Raw genomic sequence first — 25,308 nt, 5'->3', positions numbered from 1 at the left:
AGGCCTTTTAAAAAAAACGTCTACCTCTGAGAAACCACACGAGTGAGACGGGCCTCTGGAGTGAGCGCACTACGGCTTGGCTTGTGACAGAGGCTGGAGGGGTGTGGCACCCATCTGTGGATTTTTATTATTTTTTTAATTCAGTGCAGTTTTTTCCTCTCGAGACATCTGTTAAGGATGTGAACGCTAGGCTGTATGCTGCGTGTGAATGTCTAGAACAGTGATGATGAGGAGGGAGGGAAGGGACTGCTGAGTGCTGTTAACATCTTTTTTGATACACAAGCTTGCAAGGATCTGCCCAGCCTGAGCTTGTAAGCGATCAGTCAGCACAAAGGCATCCACACCTGTGCATGCTTGTGTGTCTCAGAACAAATTCACACGTTCATCCTCGTGTGTCATGAGTTAGTGAGGCTTTACACTAAGTCTGAGCAGAAGTGAGAGTAAATACCTGTATGGGCATGATTGTCAGAGATAATAAGATGCAGTACTTTGGTGAAGGTGAGGTGACTGGGGAGGTTTTAATGGCCCTGGGTGCCAAGTGTGTTAGTAATCACTTAATGGAGGCTGTGGCAGGAAGGAACATGAGTGTAACAAACACTCACGTCAGGGAATGCAAACCACTGAGCCTCCATGTCGGCAGCAAAGAGTCAAGAAGAGGCAGAGGGGACAGTGCCTAGTGAGGAATGTGTTTGATGCAATAAAAAAGGAAAAACATAAAACACAAAAGGAAATATTTGGTCCAACACTTCAGCCTCAAGATATAAGCACTGCTTTGTATTCATCTATACAGCAAATACTTCCCTACATGTCTCCCAAAGTGTAGCTTTCTCTTACAAGATGATGATAGATGGCCTTTCTCTGCCCAGGAGATCAAAAGTAACCAGAGTCTTTTAAGCTACGATTGTGTTGCTTTCTAGAAATCAATTCCTCACAGGACAGAATGTCTATGATTGGGGTCAAGTCAAGGATCTGCTCTATTGATCGCAGGTAGCTGGGCTCCTTCCTCCACAGCCTGAATCAGTTTGGGTAAAAAGAGGCGTTAAAGGACCATTCTTAGACTCCGATGAATTGTGGCTGTTTCCAATTGTGTCTTTTCATTCGTCTGCGGCGCAGGTTCCCCGAACTTCGCCCCGCTTCCGAAGCTGGAAAGAAAGAAAACAAGAGAAAATTAAGCAGAAAAACCAGATTTGAATCAATCACCGAGGATAACGTGAAGTCACAGGAAAGTCTGATGACTGGATCTGACTTCTATTTATGCAGCAGAAACTTAGGGTTTAACTTCTTTTGCAAACCAATAAAAACACAACAAATTGCTTTTTACCAACTGAAACATAGACTTCCTTAAAAATCAGCTCCAAAAGTCCTCATCAATCCTCTTGTTTGACTTCTAGGTAGATAAAAGCATCCCTTTCAAATTCTCCCACCCCGAGGCTGATGGCTTTGGAAAGTCAATTAGTGTTAGAATCTGATAGCCCAACACCTCAAACGAAACAGCTCAAACTAACATCGGCTCTAAACAGGGGAATAGACAGATCTGATGAAATAGCAGGAGGATTTACTCTACCACTTCGCCATCTTTCCTCTCCTCTTCCCTCTCGCAATCACAGGCCAGACTCTTTCTTAACAGCAGAATTCCATTTGTATGTTAATGAGGAAAAAGGAGCCATCTCAAAGCCGCCAACCACACCCTTCCCGCTAGCCCTCCCTATTCTATACCCACCACACTAGAACACTATACATACAATATACAGGCATGCCCCTTATGGCTCCTTAATATAGAGTTTACCCGTTAGTCTTGTTTAGAGACTGTAGTCAACATGTCATTGCAGCCAGTACAGTCCCAAGTGTGACCCTGCTAACCCTTGTGCTCAGAAGTTCAGGCCGTGAACAGCCTCCTCACCACAGCCCTCTTTGATGGCACCCGCCTGTTTACTTACTTTGGGGGAAAATGGAAAACACATGCTGGATTGGGCGAGATGTTCAGAGGGGGGAAGGCCAAGCACAAAATGCAGTATGTGGGTAGAGCGCCAAGAATGTTCGAAACTGGCCCACTTTGGCCAGTTCAGTCCAGATTCCTCCCTTGTTCTCCTTGTACGGCCAAAAGCTCCCAAACTGAAATCTGGAGTAGCTCCAAGACCAAAGCAGTGGTAAGGCTTTACAGAGAGTGAGTTAAGGACATTATAGCGTCTTGTTTTCAAGCTGTTGCACTTCTCTGCTTTGGAGATGCTCTGAGCTGCAGGTACTCCAACCGATTCTTCTGAAAGTAACATTTACAACAAGGTGAAAAGTTTGGAAAACAAATCGGTCTGACCTGCAGTCCTGCAGTGAGAACGGTCCAGATCTTTACATTGGGGGAAACTAAACAACTTCACAAGTGCACGGCTCAACACAGGAAAACCACCTCTTCAGGTCAAGACTCTGCAGTCCACTCAGAAGAGACACTTTTGAAGATGACAAAAGTACACATTCTGAACAGAGACAATAGATTAGATAGATTCTGGACTGTTTCAGTCTAGGTCACACCCTCTTGCATCATTAATACAACAATTAACACACAATAGAGGCTAACAATGCCAACGACTCATCAGGATGTAGGAAGGAGGGGTGTTCATAGATAGTTTCTACTTGTTAAGCAACAATAGACAGCTACCATACCTTCTCAGTGGCCTAGTGCTAGGCGTGTCCCCCCTGGAAAATTGGGGTTCAAAGCCATGGTCGGGTCACACCTAAGACTTTAAAAATGGGACCCAATGCCTCCCAACTAGACACGCGGCTTCATGGGGTTGGATTGAGGGGTTAAACCAACAAAATAGATCCTGAGCGCAGCTGCTGCAGCTCACCACTCCCCGTAAGGATGGGTCTAATGCAAAACTCCTCAGATGAGAAGCGAAACATCTTCAAGAAACCAAAGAAGTCCAGTTGCTTTCATTTGAACCCCTTTGGATTTCCATGACATGGATGACTGAGAACCTTCACCAGCAAACAAGTCTAAGGCTACGTTCACACTGCAGGCAAAAGTGCATCAAATCCGCTTTTATCCCCACATGCTGATTTTTTATGACACTCTGAACGACAGATCTCATTTTTTCATATGTGATTCGTGTCATTTGAATATGTGGTTCTAATCCCGACACATATCTGATGTTTTTCAAGGCGACTGCAGTCTGAACGGTCATGTTGCATTAAATCCGTCGCCTACGTCACTGAGTTGGCGCCGTGTGTAGATGTTCCTGAGGAGAAGCTCTGACAGATGGGTTCAGGAGTCTGTCTGGACATCCCGTTTTAAGCTTTGGAATAAAAAAAACAGGAGAGCATGAGAACAGGAGCGGGAGTTGCTGCTGGAGCGAGGCGTTTCACTGGTCTCCGTCCCCATGGAGGGGGTTCTCCGTGACTCAATTAATACCGGAACATTTTCAGTGAATAATAATTCAGGAAGACAGCGGGAACAAGGAGTAACATAGTTTACAGTTTTTAAAACAGTTTCCAGCCCAAAATGGAAGAATTAGCAGGTGTGATCCTGATCCTGTGGATAAACGGTCAGTGAAAACTTTCCCATCACAACTCCGCCGATGTGAACTGTAACTTCTTGTCTTCTGCACACGCGGGCCGCTTTGGGGCCGTGAAGCGTTCACACTGGAGAGAGTTTGATGTCACATTTCAGTCATGGTGTGAACAGCCACACAAAAAAATCAGAAATGAGAATCAAGGCCTGCAGTGTGAATGTAGCCTAAGAAACAAGGACAGGTATTCATCTGACCCTGTAAAACAGGACAATGGACTCATCTCATTTTGGTCCACCAATTATTTCAGGAAGAACTTTGGAGATGTGGGTCAAAACCCATTCAACTACACAGAGAAAGCAGAGTGAACGTACCACCTAGACGGAGACGGAGAAGCCTGTCATTACCGGAGGAGCTTTACATGAATCATCTTGTTGAGCCATGCCAGTCCTAAACAAAAACTTAAAATATGATATGAAATACGTCATCATCCTGGCTGCATTGCTGTTGATTCAGAAATAAGCAATAGAGGAGTTAAGTTCATGATTTTTAATGGAGGGTTACGGGTTTAAAGAACAGCAATTGTTTTTATGGAAGCTTGTTTGGAAATTTATATAAATGAAATTTCTTCTTTGATTCAGGCGGATTCACTGATTTCTGACGATGATATGCTACTGACAGAAGAGCTGCAGTTCATCGATGGTCCAAGACAGCTTTGAGTCACGTTAATGTGCTGTAAATGTTTGTGGGCAAGACAGCAAACTGGTTTTGACCAGTGACGTTGGGCAGGTTCGGCACAGAGAGCACAACTCAAACACAGCATTATAGTTGGAGTGGATGATGATTTTATGGAGCATTTTTGCCATATTGCTTGAAATGCTCTTTACATACCAAAGATAACCAACCAATTTAATGTTTTGTCATAAAAAAATTAATCTCCTCTCAAAATGTACAGTCCTGGAAAGACCACATCCAATCATTGTCAACATCCCATTCTTAATGATTGGGTCATGATGTATCCATCAAACTACCTGATGACTGTCTCTTCCCACTCTGCTCATACCGCTCGATGTGAACGAATCATTTGTTCTTGCCTTGGAGCAGCTAAACAGTAAGAGAAGCCAGAGCCGCTCCTGTTCTGTTTTCAATTTTCCTTTAAGGAGCCGTTTCACACGTTCCGTTTACAGTCTGGTTCTGTTGTTTTTGGGAAACGTTGAGGTGATGCACCCGTTGTCTGTAAATGCAACCCGTCCTCTTTCCACTAGGGATAGGTACCTTTGACATTTGAATTAATATGGTACCAATTGCCATTACCTAGAAATTGATAGCGGTACTTAATACCAGTTTTTGATACTTTTGAGTGTTAAATAAATATTTACATTTTTTTTCTCAATATATATTTCATAAATATCATGATTAACAACATACAACTGGCATTTCATGTATTTTTATCATCGCAGTGTTGTACAAAATGCTTTCATATATAAACCTTCAACCACAACAGTTTCTAAATGATGCCAAACTGAAAACCCAGCTCCATGTACTCCTAATCCTGTTCTATGCCCTCTGGAATAACTATGACGAGGAGACCGTAGAGTATAAACTACAAATGAAACTAAAGCAAACTTTGATACCATACAGCTGTTTGTATTTTAATATTGTGGTGTTTCATAAACTACACCCAGCTCTGTGTACTCCTTTTCCTCTCCTCTCACTCTGGACAAACTGTGTGATGGTGGGTCTTGTAGTTTTATAAACTAAGAATTAAACTGAAGCAAACATCTTTGTTGTGAACTAAATTTACTGTGTATCTTCGTTCCTTTTGTCTTCTTTTTCAAACGGTTGATTTTTCATACTTGGAAGTCAGAATTTACGAGTTCCGAGGAGAAAGCAAACGCACCATTAGCTGATGTTAACGGAAGCTAAAAATCAAGCTAAGGTTGTCTTAAACAGTTTATTTACATGCTGGAGCAGATTAAGATGATGATGCCTCACTTAGATCGTTGTTGATGTTATCATCATCACCCATTTAGTGAAGTGGACCTAAACTTTAGAGGTGCTCTCTCTGCCATGCTGCCTGCTCAGGTTTACAGCTCGCCCGCAGCAACTGACAATAGGGCTGGGGTAAACGAGTATTTTTAAAACGATTATTCTGATGATTATTTTACCGAATAGTCGACTATTCTAATGACTATTTAGACAACTAATCTAATAAATTCCTCAAAAAAAATTGATAAATTGTAAGAGAATAAACACTACAGGCCTTCCATTTTGTATAACACTGCTTTTATTGTGTTGAGGTTGGTTATGTTCTGGTGACGTGTAGAACTTGGGAGTAGGGCTGCAACAAACGATTATTTGGATAATCGATTAATCGGATGGGGTCTCGACACGATTAATCGATTAATCGGATCACATGGGGAAATTTTTTAAAACTGCTAGGGAAACGTTATTTCGCTCCTTCCTTCACTTTATTTAACACAACATTATTAGAAAACAGTTCAATAGCAGAAAAACAACATGCCATCACCTAAATTGTCTTATAAGGTGTATAGACAGAGACCCTAAGCTACATCTATCTGTGACCTAAAATGCTTGGTCCAAGTTAAACAGCTTAAGGGCAATTCTCATCTGTTTTGTTTGATCTCATCTGTTAATATTTATTTTAAATGTAATTAAACATAGGCTGTGAATTAATCAAAATTGATCACTATTTCCAAAACTGACTGAAAAAATACCAAATAAAACAAAAGTAAATGAATGCCATCCTCCTTGCGATGATGCCCTGGGCAACTGCCATAAAGTCACATCAAGAAATGCTGCTGATCATTCCAATGATCCCAAATAGACTCACATTAGGCCACATGAAAGCAACTGAACCCAAAAATATATTAACCAGTATATAACTGCACTCTCACACAACACGCCTGCAGCAACAGTTAGGACTCCTCCCTCCCTTTTAAAAGCGTTTTTGCTTCTGAGGACATTGTGGTTGTAAAACCACATGCTAGTAGTCTGGCCCCGGTGTGATCAACCAGTTTCTGCGGGAATGTGACGGCGGAACCAGGGCCAGATTAACACTTTGTTGTACCCTGGGCAACAATATTCAAGGGCTCCATCATCACGACCCAAGGATCACCATAATGTGGTCACATACAGAATATTTTACTGTAATATGCAGTAAATATACTCAATACTTGAATGCCTGACAACACGTAACCCGCCCAGAGTAAACTTTGAACCACCTCGTGTGGACTGACCAATGAGGAGAGGGTCTTAACTTGAGGCCCTCTCTTCATTGGTCAGTCTGCATGAGACTGACTCTCAACTGACATTCAGTCGTAGGCAGCGAAGCGTCTCTGTGCAGCGCAAAAGCCCGGGTGGACAGTTTGTTTAATATAGGGTGACCATATTTCCATTTCCAAACAAGAGGACAGGGGATCTGTGCCTATGACGTCACACTATGGCAACGCCACACAAACCATGTTGGGACCCATTTTTTGTAAGAAATAAATTAATATCAGATTCTGCCAATTAAAGGGCTCTAAAACTATTCATATGTAAATATTTTGCATATTTAATGCAAAATCTAATTTTTCGGCTTTAGTGCTGCAACAAGGTTTTATTAATAATAAATTATTATACCTTTTGTTTTACTACAGCATCGGTAAGCTTCCTGTGCACAGATTATTAAGGATGCTTGTTTCAGCTGTGAGATTAGACGATAGGATCAATGAAAAAATAAGTTGTCACACACTCCATGGAAACTTTCAGAGAATCCACAAATAGTGGCTTTCAAATGGTTTTGTTACTTTTTGCAAGTTTTTAAAAGAAGCAGATGAGACAGCATGTCTGATAATTTAGTTTTTCATCTGACAATATTAGAACATGTCAGTAATGTCTGAGGGGCTTTTATAAACACCATATAACTAACACTACTGGAGAGGGCATGAATTACACAGAGGCTTCTGGGGAGCCCAGTTATGGGGGGGGGGGGGTCATTTTGCCTTGGCCCCAAAATGTCTTGAAACGGCCCTGGGTGTGTGACTGAGTTTTGAAGGTGATCTGAATTGTATCAGATGTATAAATATGACATGTGTATAACTTATTGTTTTTTACTGGTAAAAACGTGTAGTGGTGATAACTCTACCTACATTTTACTTTTCAACACTTTGTTTTGTTTTCTTGTTTTTATTGAACTATTTTCCTGTCCTGTCTGTCTCTCATCTTCCTGCATCTCCTCATAATTCTCCAGAAAATCTGCTGCCTGGATTCTTATCTTTTCACCTCATCAGTTACTTTTGAGCAGATCAAAGGGATCTCCTGACCGAAAAGCGCAGAGCGCGTTTTCGATGCTGCGTGAGGTGAAATCACCACAGCACAGGTGATGAGCTCCGCAGTAGCGAGCTTCAGGCACAAATAAGACAGAAAATAGAGAACATGTGCGGACATGAACGATCGTGTGCTAATTATAGTTTTTTGGTTGCGCCACTTTGAGAATGGACCGTGCGCTGGAAGCAGCTGCCTGGATCGCTGCGCGACAATGCGGAACCGGTTCGCAGCAGCGCAAGTCTGCCGGCTCTCCCTCGCGCTGATCTGCGGCTCTCCCTCACGCTGATCTGCCGGTACTGGCTCTCCCTCACGCTGATCTGCGGCTCTCCCTCGCGCTGATCTGCCGGCTCTCCCTCGCGCTGATCTGCGGCTCTCCCTCGCGCTGATCTGCCGGTACTGGCTCTCCCTCACGCTGATCTGCCGGTACTGGCTCTCCCTCGCGCTGATTTGCGGCTCTCCCTCGCGCTGATCTGCCGGCTCTACCTCGCGCTGATCTGCCGGCTCTCCCTCGCGCTGATCTGCCGGCTCTCCCTCGCGCTGATCTGCCGGTACTGGCTCTCCCTCACGCTGATCTGCCGGTACTGGCTCTCCCTCGCGCTGATTTGCGGCTCTCCCTCGCGCTGATCTGCCGGCTCTACCTCGCGCTGATCTGCCGGCTCTCCCTCGCGCTGATCTGCCGGCTCTCCCTCGCGCTGATCTGCCGGTACTGGCTCTCCCTCGCGCTGATCTGCGGCTCTCCCTCGCGCTGATCTGCGGCTCTCCCTCGCGCTGATCTGCGGCTCTCCCTCGCGCTGATCTGCGGCTCTCCCTCGCGCTGATCTGCGGCTCTCCCTCGCGCTGATCTGCGGCTCTCCCTCGCGCTGATCTGCGGCTCTCCCTCGCGCTGATCTGCGGCTCTCCCTCGCGCTGATCTGTGGCTCTCCCTCGCGCTGATCTGCCGGCTCTACCTCGCGCTGATCTGACTTGCTCTGGTCTGCCCGCAACGGCGGGCGGGAAGGGGGGGGCGCTTTTGGAAGAGTTGTGCGACACAACGAATCGATGACGCAATTCGTTGCCAACGCTTTTAGTAATCGATTTTCATCGAATTTATCGATTCGTTGTTGCAGCCCTACTTGGGAGTGCAGGCTGCTGCCTGAGAGGTGGTTGGAGACGGAGTGTCTCCATGCTGCTTTGTTTTGGTCACTTATGTGCGTGAGGCGAGTGGTGTTACGATCCTTCCTGGGGAGTTTGGCTCGTGTGCAAAAAGGAAGGGACAATAACGGGATTTAAAAGTTAAAATGATGATCAGGTTTATTTACAACAACAACAAAAAAACATAAATCTTTCCATCCACAGGTTGGGAATAATAAAACTAATTCTGCCTGTGGGGAATTAAAACAAAAGTACAAATAAGTAGGGATGTCCCGCAGGGCAAAGATTACTGGGTTCTGGACCAAAATAAGGATCTCCAAAGGTCCAAACTCTAAACTAGGTGGTTAAACCAAACTCAAGGTGAAATTTTAAACTAAACCGAAAACCCACGACACTCTAAATGTAATAAAAGGGAGATCTACGCCACAAAAAGATGAACTCTAAACCAAAACATAACAGCGTATCCAAACGCAAGAAGCTGTTAGTGAAAATGCTAACAGTAGCTTTACCAACGTTAAGTTCAAGTTACCAAGTTTAAATAAACAAAAAACACCCAGCAGCAAACAGACCAGCATGGAGGAGAGACTGATACCACAAAACAGTTCTCCTAATGTCTGAAAGAAGCTCCTTTATGAAGGGAGAAACTCTCCCGGTGATTTTCTATATCTGCGGTAGACACGAAGCAGCGCATTCGACCCCAGAAGTTGTTGTCCGTTACCGGGAGACGAAGGCGGGCTAAACAGGAAAGGAATCTAGTAGCGGACGGGCATTGTTCCGGGTCTTCGGTATTTGGCGGAGATGTTAGTGAAGGCGGAGAAGAGGGCGAACTAGAGGAAAAACAGGCAGATTCCTCCTCGATTTACAAACTCCTGGGGATGCAACAAGTGGGCGTGGTGCGTCGACTACCGGATCTGACATCGACAATTTTTTAGAATCAAGCCGTCAACGTCATCGAGGCTTCGCTACATATGGCAAATGGCTGTCTCACAAGTTTTCGTTAACGAAGAACAGATACCAAAACAAGGCACCGTTTCATATCATGTGAGTCGGTCCTCCGTAGGTACCATGGAATTCGGTCAGTGCTATGCTTAAGTGTCTCATATCTGAATGAATAGATTTGCCAGATAACCTGCCGATTGTACATTTAATCCTTTGCAGAAACCCAATTTTGTTGTTATGAGAAAGTATGTGAGCTTGTTTCTTTTGAAAAATCATTCACAAAGGGCCAAGAAGTGAGACAGATTAATTAGACACAGCAAGACACTTTGCACTTTGACTCAACAGAACTATTCTCTATTCCTATGAAGCTGAAGCAAATCAGAATCTTGTTTGTAGACTTTCCTAATGTGCATAAGTGAAAACAGTAGCTGGGCATTCTGATCCTCTGAATTTTACAAGGGGTTGCAAAATGCCATTAAATAGTTGCCTTGTTAAAATAACTGCCCTGTTACATTTACAGCAATAAAATAATACTGAGTTGGTTTGATGATGGCGAGAGCAGCAGTCCAGGGATCGTGTAGAGAGAAGAATGTCTGCGTCTGCAGCGATGCCATCTCAAGTGACAAAAACTGAACCACTGGTGTAAATTCAAATACGGTCTCATTTCAGGCTAGATTCGTTTTGACCACTTAACTGGAAGCAGCTTGCCACTGGATAAAATTGAAACTTTTTAAGTGTTGCTGAGTAATTTCCATCTGCTAAATAAGACTCTTTCATAATAAAACTAAACCCTAGTTTACCAGTAGAAAGCCTTTTGTAAGAAGATGAGAATTTCAAGGAAAAAGAGGACGTTATTGTGAGAATAATGATTAGATTTTTAAATATTTGTTTCATTGTCAATCTTCACCTGACGATTAAACCAATGAAGAGCAGGCCATGGCTTTTATTTATAATCCTTTCAAAATAAAACTATTTAGGCAGCAATAATTATGCTAGAGTTTACTGGCAGGTGTTGTGGTGTGTTTAAAAGTGGACATCTGCCAGGAGAAAATCTCTTGGATTAGGATTTTAAAACAGTGGCTGTGTTGGAGTGGCAAGATTGAAAAATCAGTTCACAATTTGTTTAAATGATTCTTTGAACATCTAGAAACCACTGCCTGCCCCTCATATGAAGCAGGAATATCAGAAATGTGTTGGCTGGATTTTTGATTGAAGATAAATGAATCCATGAGGCTACAGTGCAGATGCAGATCTTTACAAATGTGTGCAACAGTCACAGGGCAAATCCCTTTAAGAGACTGCAATGGTTCACAAAGCAACACACATTTTTAAACCAGGCCTCTGCAGCCTTGGTACGTCACACAGAACTCTTCCTATGCATCGAAACAAAAGAAACGCCAGCAAATCACAAACAAATGGAAGCTCAAAAGCCTGTGGGACAAACTGGACAACAACACACCCAATAACCTTTAGGCCACTGCTTTAGGTCTGCTAACTGTTAGTTAATCCTATTGTTGGCGAATTTGTTATGCAAAACACTGAGATTTAATTGTGGATAATCATAAACACAAACCTCATCAAGCTCTCTTTGAGTTTCTGCCTCCATCCGCCGAATATCATCCATATTCAGCTCCACCCATCTATCGATCCAGCAGAACAGCTGGCGATGGAAGTTATTGAAGATTCTCTTCTCTTGCTGAAGGAGATGATAGCAATTTTAGTAGAGCTGGGACGTATCATTATAAATTTCAGAAATAACTTATTAAATGGTGTAAAAAAGCATTCAATTGTTGCAGTGATGCTAAATGAAAAAAACTTGTTTTAGCATTTATCGTTTTAAAGGGAGATTAGGCAGTTTTGGCTTGCTTTTAGCACCCCCTAGTGTCTTTTTATCTCCTCGCTGTGCGTTCATCTTTTTAACACCTTAATCTAAGGGCTGAATGTCTCCCCAGCCTTTATTAACTCATTCACTGCCATTGGCGACTAAAGTCGTCCTTTTAGATCCACCCGTTCACTGCCAGTCGTCATTTGCATTTTTTTACTGTTTGAGCATCGGAACGAGCCCCCGCGCTGAGAGAACAAACATCTCAGCCCTGAAGCCATTCTTCATCCGCATACGTCACAGATCACATGATCAGGAAGCAACACATCCATGTGTTTGGAGATCGTTTTGGGCCGTTCCTGGAAAAAAAGTGAGGCGCGAACCGGAAAAGCGTCTGCCGATCACAATTCGACAACGGATTATGAAAGAAGGGATAACACTCGAAACACGCGGCTTCTTCCTGATGTAAGAGGTAAGTCTCCACTTTGTTTTGGCATCGACATCATGCTAGCGCGCAACATTCTGTGACTCTTAAAAAAACAGTAAAAACGGTGAGAAACTCTGGCAGCGAAGGCCGTTAGTGATCAGGAAACGGCTGGCAGTGAGTGAGTTAATGTCTAGAGTGATTCATCACTAAAGTAAAAGAAATCAGCTGTGTTCATGATCAAAAACATGCAGGAAACGTGCTAGAAGCGGACTTCAGCACCAGGTATGTCAGCTTTAGCTGAAAGCTATAAGAAAATTATAAAAATTTACTTCAAAAGTTGCATACTGTCTCTTTAAAAACTAAAAGAAAAGAAATGCATTAACCAGGAGGAACAGATCCAAAACGAGCCTGCAGAGGGAGGTTTAACAGTGTCAACAAATCGCTAACCTCATGAATGAAGTTCTCCACTTTGGTTTGCAGCCCCCACCACTTAAACTTGACTGTGACCAGTTTGTAGGCACACATCCTTGGGCACTCAGTTTTATTCACCAACTCTTTCTGTTGCAAGAAAAACAAAAGAATTAGACTTTTTAAAAGCACATAAATCCAGTAGAAACCTGACAAACTTTTCAATAAGAAATGATAAAAAAGTAGCACAAGGTTAAAAGAGTACTATTTTAGACTAATTTTGGATGCATGCATCCAAAGCTAAAATTCCTTAATAAATAATGCTTTGAGTGTGGAGCTTGCTAAAATAATTATCAATACGATGATGTGCTGCGAATAGATAAAAGTGCCCTAATCTACAACACACTTTCTAAATCCATCCTCTGCTGCTTGCTCTGTGCCTCACTCAGAAGAAAAGACGTGGAGGAGGGGGTTGGGGCACGGCAAAGTGGATAAACTCCAGATGAAGGGACCATTTCTCTGCTTCCGCCCCGACAGCGACACCGCTCCCGACAGGCATGCCTTTGTGGCCACGGAAGGCAGATAAAACGGTGCTCGTGAAGCGATAAGGGCGTCACGGTGCAAAGCCGGTTACATTATTAACACCTAGGACCTGCTCGCCCCCAGAACACAAATACTCTCCCTCCGAGAACACCTGTTTAATTAATCACTTCATTCTGGCTCAGCATTTCAAGAGAAAATGCCACAGACCCGCCTCAATCACCCTCATCCCACAGCCGTTTGATGCTCCGATCACGAAGAAGAGCGAGGGGTGGGGGGTGAGCAACATTTCTAAATTTGCAGTGGGTTTAGAAAAGTTGTCATCGCTAAAGGAGAACTTCACATAAAACGGATTCTACATCAAAACACTTACGGTGACATTTCTTCTCTCCCTCTCTGTGCCCCACTCAAAGGAGCAGAAGTTTTCAGAAACACAAAGGCTTCCGATATGCAAGCATGTGTGCATGCAGAGATAGACAAGAGTTTTATTGCTCTGAGAAGCTGGCAGAAATTGTGCCTCTGTTGTCACATAACTACTCCCCCCCTCCACCTTTTTAATAAAACAGTTTTCCATGTCCACCGCAGACAGGAAAGTGATCTAATTAAAACACAAAATAAAAGTTGCTCCTATTTATTCAGACTTTTTAAAGCGTTTAGGCAGCCTTTGTTCTGTGAAAAATTCTTGCAACAGAGGAAAGTTTCCCATGGTGAACTTAAAGGGTTCCTCTGCAGAACAGAAATTCTTGGTGCTCAAACAGCAAGCATGACCAGTTTGAGACTGCAGCAGTTCAAGAAGGAAATCGGCTACATGCCTCTGTGCATGAAATACTTGGTCCATGTTGACATTTAACCTTTGACTCAGAAATAGGCCAGTTTAACACAGAACCAACACCCATCTCTGGCCCTGGGTTCCACCACCATTTAATTACAAGAAAGAATTGTATTTGTACTCAACTGATCTACATATTTATTCTTTTTGAAGTATTTATCTTCTTCTCTTGTGTAAAAATGTCCAACAAACCAAAAATGGACTCTTTCTTTCAAACAGTTAGATAGTTTTTCATTTCCTACTAACATTGGGTTTCTTACAATGTTTGAGCGCAGCGCCTCATAACCCAGCCACCCATTCCTGAAGCTTTTAAGGCCATTATACAAAAAAATGACAACCGGAAAATCACAATTTTCACATTTATTCTGAGGTGTTTAAAGCACTGTTGGCTTCATCTGATCGCATTATGCAAGGGGGGGGGGGGGGGGGGGGAGAAGTAAACTCAGTACTCAGTGAGTACATTCAACTTGTAACAGTTGGTCAATGAATATTATTATGAATATTATCTTCCATATGTTCCTGCCCTCAGCTGTTCCAACCATTTGCTAACATAACCTTGAATTAGTATTTAGCACTTTAAAATATACATTTTTTTTATTCACTTAAAATATTTATCTTTAATTTATTATTTATTCATGTGTAATGATTAAGGTTTGCACTTATGCAAGCAATGGTTAATAAAAGATTGGTTGGTTTTTTCATACTTACTGTTGCTGCCTTTGTTCTCTGAGTAATATCACTTGATCAAGCCTTTCATACATCCCACACTACAAAATAGGCAAAAGTAAGTATGATTTGTGCTGATATATCGGATCAGTATTGGTATCGGTCATTACTGAAGGCTGCAATATTGGTATCGTATCGGAAGTGAAAATATATTGCACAGATCATTTAGCAGGTGACTAGCATCAACTCATCCCCCCCAATCTTAAAGGTCCTGTGCAATAAATCAAACACACATTTAATTACCTTCCAGTTGGGTCCAAGAGGTCCTCTACCAGTTTTAACCGACTTGAAGATGGCTGGATCCTCATCTGGCTTGTAGTCCTAATGAGAAAAATATTTGTTTAATTAAACTGAAAGCTAAAAGAAGAAGAAGAAGAAAAAAAGATTGAACTGAGCTCATCAGAAGCTAACCCATTTATAAAATATTGGACTACTGGCGCTGCAACAGGCAAACATTTATTCATACATAACAGAGTTAAGATCAGGTACACGTGTCGTAATAAAAAAATGATCTAACGATGGTGAATCCCACTGCAGACGCATGGATCTGTTTCACATCAAGTCATTGATGTTTTTAGCTCCACCTAAAATGTATGTGTGCAGTGCGTCTCATCATGCCCCTCCAAAACCACTTATGCCTCATTACGCAGGTCGGTTATGCTTCTAGGCAAAAAGACCAAATACTTATGGAAGAACGTGGGACACGTGCAGAAACCTGACGTCACAAAAACAGGCCAGAGAAATAGTTACACAAAGAAATGAAATGATCAGCAACTCAAGGGCCCAGTAATTTTAAATAAATCATGATATGCCTGCAGCTAAAAGCTCCCTTTTCAGGGCTACTGGCCACCAGGAGGGTGGCAAACACACACACACACACGAATTTGGCTGCATTAATGCTCAGAGCTCCATCACTATAACAATACACTGTGCGGCACTAATGAGGTCTGTGAATCGATGTGCCGTTGAACACGAAGAGGAGCAACTCCTCCAGTAAAGAGAGTGTGTGTTATGGTGTGTATGTGTCTAGTTCCAGCAGCACAGTGAGCTTTAATTACGCTAACAAACTCATCTGTGCTGGCGGTACGCCCCAGGCCCTGCAGTCATGCCCGAGGCTGAGGGCTGATGGGGCCCTGAGACACAACACACTCCTCCAGCAAGGCAAACACGTCCGCCTTGTTAACTACCTACAGCAAACAAACATGTACACACACACGCCATCAAATAGCCACCCATTTAATTGTATACACAGAAAGCAGCACGGAAATGAGGCAATGAGAAGTCGAATAATAGCAATAACGTGCAACATCTTCAAATAGGATTTCAGAACGCAAAACGTCAAGCTTGTTTATTTTTGGTATTTAGAATTATGCACAAACTCTGAGCCTGAAACTAATTTCAAGATGCTGAAACTTATTTAACTGCAGAATCTTGATACATCTTGCTGATAAACTGTCAGAAAAGCAAATAGATGAGTTAAAAAAAAACAGAAATTGTTTTCTTTTCCAGTTGAGATTACCTCAGATAGCAGCCCTGAGGGCTGCGGTTGTGTTATCCAAAGCTATTTTTAATCAGAAAACCTAGTTTACCATTGCCTGTGTGTAATTACCAATATTAACATTTCTATGTTAAATAACCAGGAAATACTAATAAGAATGAGTAAAAAACCTTAATTAGTAGTTTTATTACATTACATTAATTTTTAACTTCTCTCGACTGGTTCTGAACAGGATCAGAGGTTTTCTCCCACACTGTAAATGACCACGCTCCAACTTCACACGCCCGTGTTTTCCCATGAGAGCTTTGCTCTCAGACTGCAGGCTCAGTTGTGGTTTTCGGGGTTTCTAAAAGTAGAATGGGAGGCAAAGTTTTCAGCGATTAAGCTCTTCTTGTAGAACCAGCTTCTAGCTCGACTTTAGGAGACAAACACCGTCTTCGATTCTAGAGCCAGGCTTAAAAGGCTGTTTTCTGATCTGGTTTTTCTGCTTCAGGCCTGGGCTGCTGCAGGACATGCGGACCACCTGTCCTCACTCAGCTGTTAATTCTGTGCATTGTTTTTCCACTTTTCTCAACAGCAGGTATCCTAGACTTGTGCTTCCTTGCTCACTTGTTTCCATTTCCTGTCGTCACCATCTCTGTTGGAGACACCTTCCTGTTAAATAAACACTTGTCCTCTTCCTGTGCTGAACAACAGGGAACGAACTGATGCAAAAATGTTTTGAAATCCACTCGTTACCTTAGAAATCCAAGTTTTTCCCAACTGGTGCATGTTAGTTATTACTATGCTGATTTAAATGTATTAAATTGGACTTTACTGAAGTAGTTTAAACATTATTTAAAAGGATTAGAATTAGCTTTGAGATGGCACAAAAAATAAACCTGAACTGAAATAAAGGTTTTAAGCATTTTGATTCTGACATTTTAAATAAAATTTATGATATAATAATAATTTTATTTGTTTATTTCATTTTCCATCTTTTAAACAAACAACTGTAACCACTGAAAACAAAATATATCCATGTCTTTGTCCAGATTTTTTTCAGTCACAGAATACTTTGGTCATTTGCTCAAAAATAAATAAAATACTTCAAAAACTTTTAACATAAAACTATTAGAAAGTAGGGTCGTCACGGTGTGAAAATTCAACCTCACGGTTATTGTGACCAAAATTATCACGGTTTTCGGCATTATCGCGGTATTTTTTTAAACGTGCTACATTTTCACACAATTAAATAAACCCTGTCTATCAGGAAAATATTGTCCTCAGTTTGTGTCTAAATTTTGCCTAAAATGTGTTATTTTGTAATTATGTTGTTTATTTGTTTACATATTTCCCCTTTAGTCTTTAAAATACCAATATTTGCCCATAACTTATTTTTTGTCTGTTTGATGTCATCATTTAAAAAATATTAGATCAGATGATACTCAGTACTCAAGTAGCCTTCTAATCAGATACTTTTTTACCCTTACTTGAGTAATAAACCCTATATCAGGAAAATATTGTCCTCGGTTTGTGTCCTTCCAGTGAGCTTTGCAGATGTGGGAAAATGTCATCAGGCAGTAATCATTGTTAAATTCATAATTATTCTCTCAGAGAGAGACCAACTCTTATCTGCCCCTGGGAGCCCCGTAATGCATGGCGTCATTTCAACATGGCGGTGTCCGCGACACTGTTTATATGCAGGTAGCAGCGCTGCGGCTGCTTTATATAGCGACTCGTTGCATTCTCCCTCAACCCAAATCCTCGGATCACGCATGTTAGCTAAAACGCTAACGTTAGCTTGCCTTGCGTTGACTGTAGAGTTGTGGGTGATGGTCACGCAGATGTGTCATGAGATTTGAAGCGTTGCTGCCTTTCACAGACACTTTTTCTGCACGTGCTGCAAACAGGATAGCCGTCTTCTATCAACTGTCCCTCGCCATTCTTCAAATATCCAAAACATGCCCATACTTCCGACTTTGTCTTCCTTGAGGGATAATAAATGTCCTCCAGAGCGCTGTCGTCTCCTCCTTTGGCCATTATTTCAGCTTTAGCTTCAAGAACGTTTTGGTTTAAACATCTAAGTGCGCGTGTGCCGCCAGCAACTTCTGCAGATGATACGGTGGCTGGTAAGGGTCACTGCGCCTACACCGCAGCCATGGTAACCCACCGAGATAATATATGTTTTAAAAAACAAGACAGTTATTATTATTGTCAACTTTTTTACCGGGGTTTACCGCTACACCGGTTACCGTGACAACCTTATTAGAAAGATAAATAAACACGCATATCCCCAGACAGTCAAACAGGAAATAAACCAGAAGAAACTTACAGCAGCAGAAACTTGACTCCTATCTGCAATGTCAATGGGCACGACCGCTACGTTCTGCCATGTAGAACTGTCTAGTTTGTGCACCTAAAACACACACACACACACACACACACACACACACACACACGTAAAGTTACATGTATTAACCACATCAGACATTTTTGCTTTAGCTATAAGCTGCTGTAAGATGAACTGATGCTACATAAATCAGATGAACAGAATCAATGGCGAAGGGCTCACGTTTTCTTGTGTTCCCAGGTCAGGTTTGTGCCACGTTTCAATTTTAATGAAGAAACTGTCTTTCATGTATTCGTTCTAGGAAGAAAGGAACAGAAAAGTCAATGTGAAACGGAACACTTTAAACTTTAGCGTTTTTAAGTAAAAAAGGAAGGCTGCATACCGTCACGACTGGAGTGGGTTTTGTTATGAGGAAGAAAAAGAAATGAAAACAAGTTAAAAACATGTTTTAAACACTGAACATAATGATTTTATCAAAACAAAGACAAAACATTTGACCACACTAAAAGAGCTGAGCTTTAAGGGAAAAGCGACAGGGTGGAGGACTCACTGGTTCGGCAGTAGGGGTAGGCATTCCAGGCTTTTTCATGGAATACCAAAGAGCCTTCAGGGGCCAGGAGCCTGACAAACGCTGGAACTTTACTGGAATTTAGGGATAAAAGAAGGAAAAAGAGAGAAAAAAAGAAAGCATAGCTTCAGTTTAATGTGGTTCCAAAGCAAAGACAACAGGAAACAGACAGGCATGTTTCAGGCTTCAACAATGAAACAACACTGCCCCTGTGTGGTCGTCCTGTGTCACTACACCTGGCTAAGTAGGAAGGCAGGAGTTGAGTCAGTCCAAACCTGTTTAGATGGTAGATTTTGTGTGTATACTGTCCTTTCTCTCCATCCTTTTCATAAGGCTCATTCTTGAGCACCTCAATGCCTTCACCACCACCCGTCTCATTTTTACTGGCTTCAGCCACAGAGAAGAGCTGCCCGACTTGATACTGCAACACAAACAGAAAGTTAGTGTCTAAAAGGTCATGTTCTACTAAAGTCTGTTTATAGTTTGATCTTTGCATTTGTCTATTCTCCTGTAGTTTAATCCACATATTCAAATGAAAACTATTAAGAAGTTGCAAAAAATAAAATAAAAAAATAAAAAAGGTTAAATCTGTGACTGTTGTGATGTTACAAATATTTAATTTTGAAGTTCCCTTTAAGTCGATTCACTCGGTACAACAAAGGTACTATGGGACATCGCGCCCTTGTTTGGCCTGGCTGAAGACACATCGAATCACTCCTGGAAAGCTTAAGAACTGAGAAATGCCAGTGACGCCAGGTGGTTGCCCCGCCCTCTACCTACAAGCCCCCGGTGTCACTGGCATTTCTCAGTTCTTAAGCTTGGTTTATGCTTGACACGTGTACATTCTGCGTGGATGGAATGCACATCGGAAATTGCAGCATTTATGATTTCTTCCTACCTTCTGCAGCTTGTCTGCGCTGTGAGCCAATATTCTCCATTTGGGCTCTGCAACAGGCATTCAACACTACACCACAGTAAAAGTATAAATTACTGTTAACAACTTTTTTTCCCTGTGTCCTCATCTTTTCCGACAGTGACAACAATTATTAACAATATTTTCATCACGGTGATCTTTATGGGCCAAATCATAAAGATGTCTGTACTTACAAAACTCCGCCACTACGAGCTCTGGCCAGTCCTACACATTAATCCGCGCAGGAACATCCGCGTGTGTGTCTCGCCATGAGCACTGTGTTGGACTCTGCTAGGCAAAAGTCTGCTTTGCGCCTTGTCCTCTGGGCTGTGGGGTTTTCTCCACGAGAAGCACCTGCACGAAGCCTGTCCTGTCTGTCAACTCTTCATGCCAACAAAGCACTCTCAGACCCAGAGGCGTGCAAGTTCTGTCGCCAGCTCAGTTTCCCCACGCTCGATTGGCGTGTGAACTTCCTCCAACGTGTCCTGGAGGACGATGCGAGTTCGTAGTAGGACCCCATGCTTTCTGAGTCGGCTCCTGTGTCTTTGCACAGTTCAGACACTTTGCACAGTGGACTGGCCAGCTCCTGTCTGCCCAAATTAGGTCCCATTTTGTTGTTTTTTATCTCCCCACCGAATCGGCAGAGGTCAAAGACTTAATACCACCTTTCCCGAACTTCACAGTCGAGCTTGCCTTGTCCTGGGGGAAGCCATGATCCACCCACGCCATGATGTTGGGCTGTGGGCAGTTTGTGGACCTCGATGGTGCCGAAAAGTTGGGGTTTGTGAACCTCTCCCCCTATGAAACCCTCACTGGCAGCTTATTTGGCCATGACCGGTAACAAAGGGGTGAATGGACCTGCTGTTTTACCCTCTATACAGGGCAGGTTTTCCACAGCACAGCTGGAGAGGTTTAACTGGGCACACAGGCAACCCTCACACTCAGTTCTGCGACCATGTTGCAGACCTGCTTGGCAATGTAATTGGCGGACCTTGGAGCTCTGGTCCCATTCGGAAGCTCGCTCACCACCCTCATCAACCTGATGTGAAACCCAAGATGTTTAGAACTGTTAACTTATTCACAGCTAAACGTTTCCTGATCAGAAAAGCTCTTTGCTGCCAGCGTTTTTCAGTGTTTTTACAGTTTTTTACGGTGCAGGGGCTCATTCTGACACCCACACAGTTAAACAATGCAAATGATGACTTTAGTCGTCATTGGCAGTGAATGAGTTAAACGAGCCATCATCTCGCCTCTCCTGCCTCTGAAGGCAGTGTCGCCAGGGGCAGTGGTGAGTCCCATTGCTGGTTGATGACCTCAGCCCTTACGTCCCAGCGAGTCTGTCTGGAGAAAGGTCCCTCCTGCAGACTCACAGGAACACTCTGTGAACCGTAAAAAGAAGACTCAGTCGTCCTTATCTCAGGACCAAGATTGTTCTGGACTTGGACTCTACTGGACTTCCAAGCTTCAGTTTTTAGTGGGTGAAACTGCCATGCTTGGTTGCCATTCAATCCTCCTGCATTTCAAATTGGTCACATAAAGCAATGGCGTAATTTTCGACACAACTCCTGTCTGCAAATAACTTCAAACAAAGCAGCGGTGGCCTGTATTTGGTGGCCATTTCTGCTTGACATGAGTCTTTTAACAGGGTTTCCCTGTGGGCTCACTAACTTTATGGTTCTTGAAGGGAGTTTACAAGCTGAGGCCTGAATTCCTGTCCCTCTTTAGGACTTCATTTTGGTTCTAGATGCCCTCTGTGGTCCTCCATTTGAGCCAGCTGAGTGAGTTGACATGAAGTTCTTGTCTTAAAAGACAGCCCTGCTCTTAGCCCTGGCATCGACTAAGCGGGTGTAGGATATTTATGCTCTTGGTTCACTCTTCCTGTTTGCAATTTTCAACAGACGTGTCTAGGGTTACTCTGCGTCCAAAACTGCATACATGTCCAAGTTCATCTCGCTGACCTAAGGTTCTTTGACCATAGAGCTTTCGCCTTTTCAATCGCCCTCCTTTTGCCTCTGAGGAGCATGGTCTGCGCCCGGTTAGTGCTCCACAGGCTTATGTGGACTCAGATTTTCCAACTGTCAGATAAGTGATTTGTGTTTCGCCAATTCTTTCAAGAGTAAAGCATTGTTGAGGCAAAGACTTTCTCAGACCATGGAGGCCGTTTCCCTGTGTTACAGTGTTAATTGCCCTCAGATGCACTAAGAGATAATAGTGGACTCTATTAAAGGTGTGGCCACTTCAGGGGCGCTGTTTTTAGGGCTTTTCAGTTGGTGACATTTGCTCGGCTGCTAGCTGGGCTGCACCCCACACTTTTGTGAGGTTTTACCATCTGGATTTCCTGGCCCCTTCGGTAGCTTATGAAGTTCTTTCTGTTGGGTCTGAGTTGCCATATTAGATTGTGTTGTAGGCCCAGGTTTGATAGCTGTTCATGGAGCATTTTTATATGTCCCATAGTACCTTTGTTGTACCGAGTGAATCGGTAAATTTAGGTTATGCATATAACCATTGTTCCCTGAAGCAGAGGAATGAGGTACAACTCAGGGCTGCCCCCTTCGAAGCCTAGCTCGGTGAAGCGTGGCTATTGAACTTAGAAATGTCGCTGACACCGGGGGCTTGTAGGTGGAGCCACCACCCAGCATCACTCTCATTTGCCTTTACAGGCATGATTAGATGAGTTTTCCGCCAGGCCACACAAGGGAGTGATGTCTCATAGTACCTTTGTTGTACCTCGTTCCTCTCCTTCAGGGAACAGTGGTTATATGCATAACCTAACATTTTTAGTGAGTAGCTTTGCTGCATTTTTCTGTTATGGCATCCATCATTAAAATTTTTGAAAGTGAAAAGAAAACAGGCTAAAAATCTTGAAGTAAAAAAAAAATAAAAAAAGTAAACATTTCCTGTTCATGCAAAGCTCTACATGAAATGACCCAGATTAAAGATTTAAGACCCATAGTTGTCGCACACATTGGTGTGGTGTGGTGAAAATTGTCCTCCGCAATTGACCCATCCCCATGGGGAGCGGTAAGCTGCAGCTGTTGCCGCGCTTGGGAACTATTTGGAGGTTTAACCCCCCAATCCAACCCCTTAAAGCTGAGTGTCAAGCAGGGAGGCATTGGGTCCTATTTTGTAGAAAGTCTTTGGTATGACCCGACTGGGATTTGAACTGCGATCTCCCAGTGACACCCTACCATTAGGTCACTGAGCTGGTTCTCTCATTTGGGGCCATGGGAGAAAAAGGTTGTTTTCTAAATACTAAGACGAGGACATTCGGTGACGCCTAAGATCAGGGTATCTGCAGGTTTAAGGGAGCCAAATTTAAGACTTTTTAAGACCTTTTTTTAAGCCACTTAGACCAAATTTAAGCTACTTTTAAAATTAAATTTAAGCTATTATTTCCAGCTATTGCCTGGAACCGGTGCTAACCACGTCGCGAACGTAGGATTAGCCATCCAGTTACCATTAAACTTGCCCTTCCCCATGGCGCAAGCTCCCACTAGCTTAACCAGCTAATGTGCTCATGTAAAAATAGCCCCATTTCACAACCAACTGAATGTGTATGGTTCTGCTTACGCCAATATCATACACAAAAAATGCTGAAGACTAACTAGAAATTGAGGAAAACAAAAGGATCTTGTTTATTGGGTTTTTGGTAATTTAAGACCTTTGGAAACTGTATTTAAGGATTATTTGTCATTTTTAAGGATTTTTAAGGCCTTAAATTTGGAAAAGCTAATTTAAGACTTTTTAAGACTTTTTAAGGACCCGCGGATACCCTGTAAGATATAACCTTTATTTAGCATGAATAAAATAATGTTCTGTTTTTGAAATTTCATTCCGAATGACAGGGGTATTTTTGTCCGATCATTAGAGCTGTAGCGAAGCGTCGATGGCGTCCGACGGCTCAATTCTAAAAATTTGTCGACGTCAGATCCGGTAGTGGACTCACCACGCCCACTTGTTGCATCTCCAGGAGTTTGTAAATAGAGGAGGAATCTGTCTGTTTGTCCTCTAGTTCGCCCTCTTCTCCGCCTTCACCAACATCTCCGCCAAATATCAAAGAACCGAAACAATGCCCGTCCGCAACTACAGTCCTTTCTTGTTTTCCCCGCCTTCGTCTCCCGGCAACGGACAACAACTTCTGGGATCAAATGCGCTGCTTCGTGTCTACCGCAGATGTAGAAAATCACCGGGAGTGCTTCTCACTTCATAAAGGAGCTTCTTTCAGACATTAGGAGAGCTGTTTTTGTGGTATCAGTCTCTCCTCCATGCTGGTCTGTTTGCTGCTGGGTATTTTTGTTTATTTAAACTTGGTAACTTGAACTTAACGTTGGTAAAGCTACTGTTAGCGTTTTCACTAACAGCTTCTTGCGTTTGGATAAGCTGTTACGTTTTGGTTTAGAGTTCATCTTTTTTTGTGGTGTAGATCTCCCTTTTATTACATTTAGAGTGCTGTGGGTTTTCGGTTTAGTTTAAAATTTCACTTTTCGGTTTAGTTAAAAATTTCACCTTGAGTTTGGTTTAACTGCCCATTTTAGAGTTTGGACCTTTGGTGATTCCTATTTTGGTCCAGAACCCTGTAATCTTTGCCCAGTGAGACATCCCTACTTATTTGTACTTTGTTTTAATTCCCCACAGGCAGAATTAGTTTTATTATTCCCAACATGTGGATGGAAAGATTTATGTTTTTTTGTAGTTGTAAATAAACCTGATCATCATTTTAACTTTTAAATCCCGTGTTATTGTCACTTCCTTTTTGCACACGAGCCAAACTCCCCAGGAAGGGTCGTAACACCACTCGCCTCACGCACATAAGTGACCAAAACAAAGCAGCATGGAGACACTCCGTCTCCAACCACCCCTCAGGCAGCAGCCTGCTCTCCCAAGTTCTACATGTCACCAGAACATAACCAACCAACACAATAAAAGCAGTGTTATACAAAATGAAAGGTCTGTAGTGTTTATTCTCTTACAGTAACAATTTATCAATTTTTTAGAGGATTTTAGATTTTCTTGTTTTTATTAATTGTGCAATAAAAAATACTCACTAGATTAACCGTCTAAATAGTCATTAGAATAGTTGACTATTCGATAAAATAATCGTCAGAATAATCATTTTAAAAATAATCGTTTACCCCAGCCCTACCGATCATCATTCCAATTTACGTCCATGTACACATCTATTTGGATTGGAATAAAATAATGCCCACTACACATGTGTGCAATATAGTATTAGCCAGTGAGCCTCCCCGTCGTTATTTGGATGGCCTGACGTCAAAAACGATGACCTAATAAATGGCAAGCCGTCCCCGTTTGATCCAGATCGATCTGATCCAGAACTTGCAT

At 42.6% G+C, this 25,308-nt stretch overlaps 1 protein-coding gene across 1 annotated transcript in view; it reads right to left on the bottom strand.

The window, feature by feature from the left end:
• Positions 1-908: 908 nt before the first annotated feature.
• LOC107393712 (phosphatidylinositol transfer protein beta isoform) overlaps positions 909-25,308 on the bottom strand; it is a 34,745-nt gene continuing 10,345 nt past the window's right edge. Inside the window, exons 3-11 of the mRNA XM_015972263.3 lie at positions 19,328-19,473; positions 19,035-19,126; positions 18,867-18,874; positions 18,707-18,781; positions 18,467-18,550; positions 14,898-14,975; positions 12,599-12,709; positions 11,476-11,598; positions 909-1,142 (exon numbers count right to left, since the gene is read on the bottom strand). Of these exons, the coding sequence (XP_015827749.1) occupies positions 1,095-1,142; positions 11,476-11,598; positions 12,599-12,709; positions 14,898-14,975; positions 18,467-18,550; positions 18,707-18,781; positions 18,867-18,874; positions 19,035-19,126; positions 19,328-19,473 (765 nt within the window). The 3' untranslated portion in view covers positions 909-1,094. The remainder of the gene's footprint in view (positions 1,143-11,475; positions 11,599-12,598; positions 12,710-14,897; positions 14,976-18,466; positions 18,551-18,706; positions 18,782-18,866; positions 18,875-19,034; positions 19,127-19,327; positions 19,474-25,308) is intronic.

This window comes from Nothobranchius furzeri, chromosome 17 (assembly GCF_043380555.1).
Source record: "Nothobranchius furzeri strain GRZ-AD chromosome 17, NfurGRZ-RIMD1, whole genome shotgun sequence".
Taxonomy (NCBI): Eukaryota; Metazoa; Chordata; class Actinopteri; order Cyprinodontiformes; family Nothobranchiidae; genus Nothobranchius; species Nothobranchius furzeri.
Note: the sequence above shows the minus strand (reverse complement) of the source record. Positions and strands in the feature narration are given on the sequence as shown.